We start from the raw sequence: 1,583 nt of genomic DNA, 5'->3' as shown, positions 1-1,583 counted from the left end.
GTCAACCACCATTTTGGCGGCGTAGCTCAAATCATTCTCCAAAAGCCATTTGAAGGTTTGACCTTTGTACTGGCCGAACTGAATCATAAACCTGCTCAGAACAAGCCTTTTATTACAAGGGTCACCGCCCTCAGAGAGAACGCGGGCCTTGGCCTCGGCCTCCACCTCCTCTGGCTTCTTCTCCGTCACAGGAGACGAAAAAGGCCACCGGCCGGCCGCATGGTTCCGAGCTTCCTGTGAGGGCTGCTTCTCCAACTCCCCGCTCGAGGTCTTACGGAAGGTAGGGTCACCTTTCTAAAGAGGAGGAAAACAAATAGAAAACATCAACGTGAGTATCATTTTTAATGAGCAATGTGTAAATGAGAATGTTTGAATTGCATTGTGTGAAGATGAACTTACTATGTCCACACAGGCTTTGGTTTCTGAATCTGTAGAGAAAAGATATCGGGGGGGGGGGGGGGGGGGGGGGGGGGGGGGTGAAAGGTCGAAATAAGGTCATCCTAAAATATGAACTGTTTCCATGACTGTGCCACATAAATTGTGAGATAGACTTCACCAGTAGCCAACTGACCTGCAGTAATGATTTACTATAAACTTTTAACCAATTAATACAGTCTTGAGAATGACATTTCATTTTTTTTCATTTTTACGTTGTTATAAATATGTTTTGGTATACTGCTATTTTTACAATTTTAGTGTATGTGTATGTGGGGGGGGGGAGTCAAAAATATAAATAACAAAATAAATTAGAAAGTTTTTGTTACAAAAATCGTATCCAAAGCAATAAATTATTAGATTATATTGTTTACACTGTAATGTAGGGCTGCACGATTATTTTAATCAATACTGAGATCACGATTAATCGTCACGATTATTTGTTGATTTTAACCAGAACTAATTTTATTGTCACATAGGCTATTTATAACTGCTTTCACATCCATATTATGTTACATTCTTCTTATATTGAAGTTGTATGTTGTATAGACATACAGCTGCAACACATGTAAATGAAAATTAGCTATCTGAAATAAATAGCATAGGATATTTTTTATTTTTAAATGTATCTTTGAGAAAGCTCCTTCACTTGTTTTCAACAATAACTGATTAAAAGAGCCAGGGAGAGAAGGGAGTGCGATGGACGTACTCACAGAGAGACGGCTGACTCATTATGAATGGGTCAGCACGGGTCGAATGGCGGGTCAGCGGAGTTACACACGTCGTGTGTATGAAATGTCTGTATAACTGCGCTGCATTTTTATGAAGCTATGTTTGCCTCTCATTGTCAACAATATACAGCTGTGTTAATAACAATTGAAACTGTAGACAAATGTCAGAAGTGTGGACAGGGTCGGCGCCGATGTGGCGGGGCTGCGCAGAGAGTAAGAGGAGAGAGAGTAGAGAGAGATCCAACACAGGCACGGCTTTACAGAAGAAATGGGTTATGTAACTCCAAATTAAACTATATCGATATTAAACAACATTGCAGCGGATGCGAGGACATAGTTGCACCATAGGTCCAGGTCCTAGAGGAAAAATACTCGCGCCCTAGGGCCCTTTGAGCTAACAGACGCTAACTAGCACCG

General features: G+C 41.3%; 1 protein-coding gene across 1 annotated transcript in view; it reads right to left on the bottom strand.

The window, feature by feature from the left end:
• LOC116691562 (uncharacterized) overlaps positions 1–1,583 on the bottom strand; it is an 8,552-nt gene that overhangs the window by 3,770 nt on the left and 3,199 nt on the right. Inside the window, exons 2-3 of the mRNA XM_032519301.1 lie at positions 400–428; positions 1–294 (exon numbers count right to left, since the gene is read on the bottom strand). The exon at positions 1–294 is cut by the window's left edge and continues 59 nt beyond it. Coding sequence (XP_032375192.1) covers positions 1–294; positions 400–428 — 323 coding nt within the window. The remainder of the gene's footprint in view (positions 295–399; positions 429–1,583) is intronic.

Source organism: Etheostoma spectabile, chromosome 6 (genome assembly GCF_008692095.1).
Source record: "Etheostoma spectabile isolate EspeVRDwgs_2016 chromosome 6, UIUC_Espe_1.0, whole genome shotgun sequence".
Taxonomy (NCBI): domain Eukaryota; kingdom Metazoa; phylum Chordata; class Actinopteri; order Perciformes; family Percidae; genus Etheostoma; species Etheostoma spectabile.
Note: the sequence above shows the minus strand (reverse complement) of the source record. Positions and strands in the feature narration are given on the sequence as shown.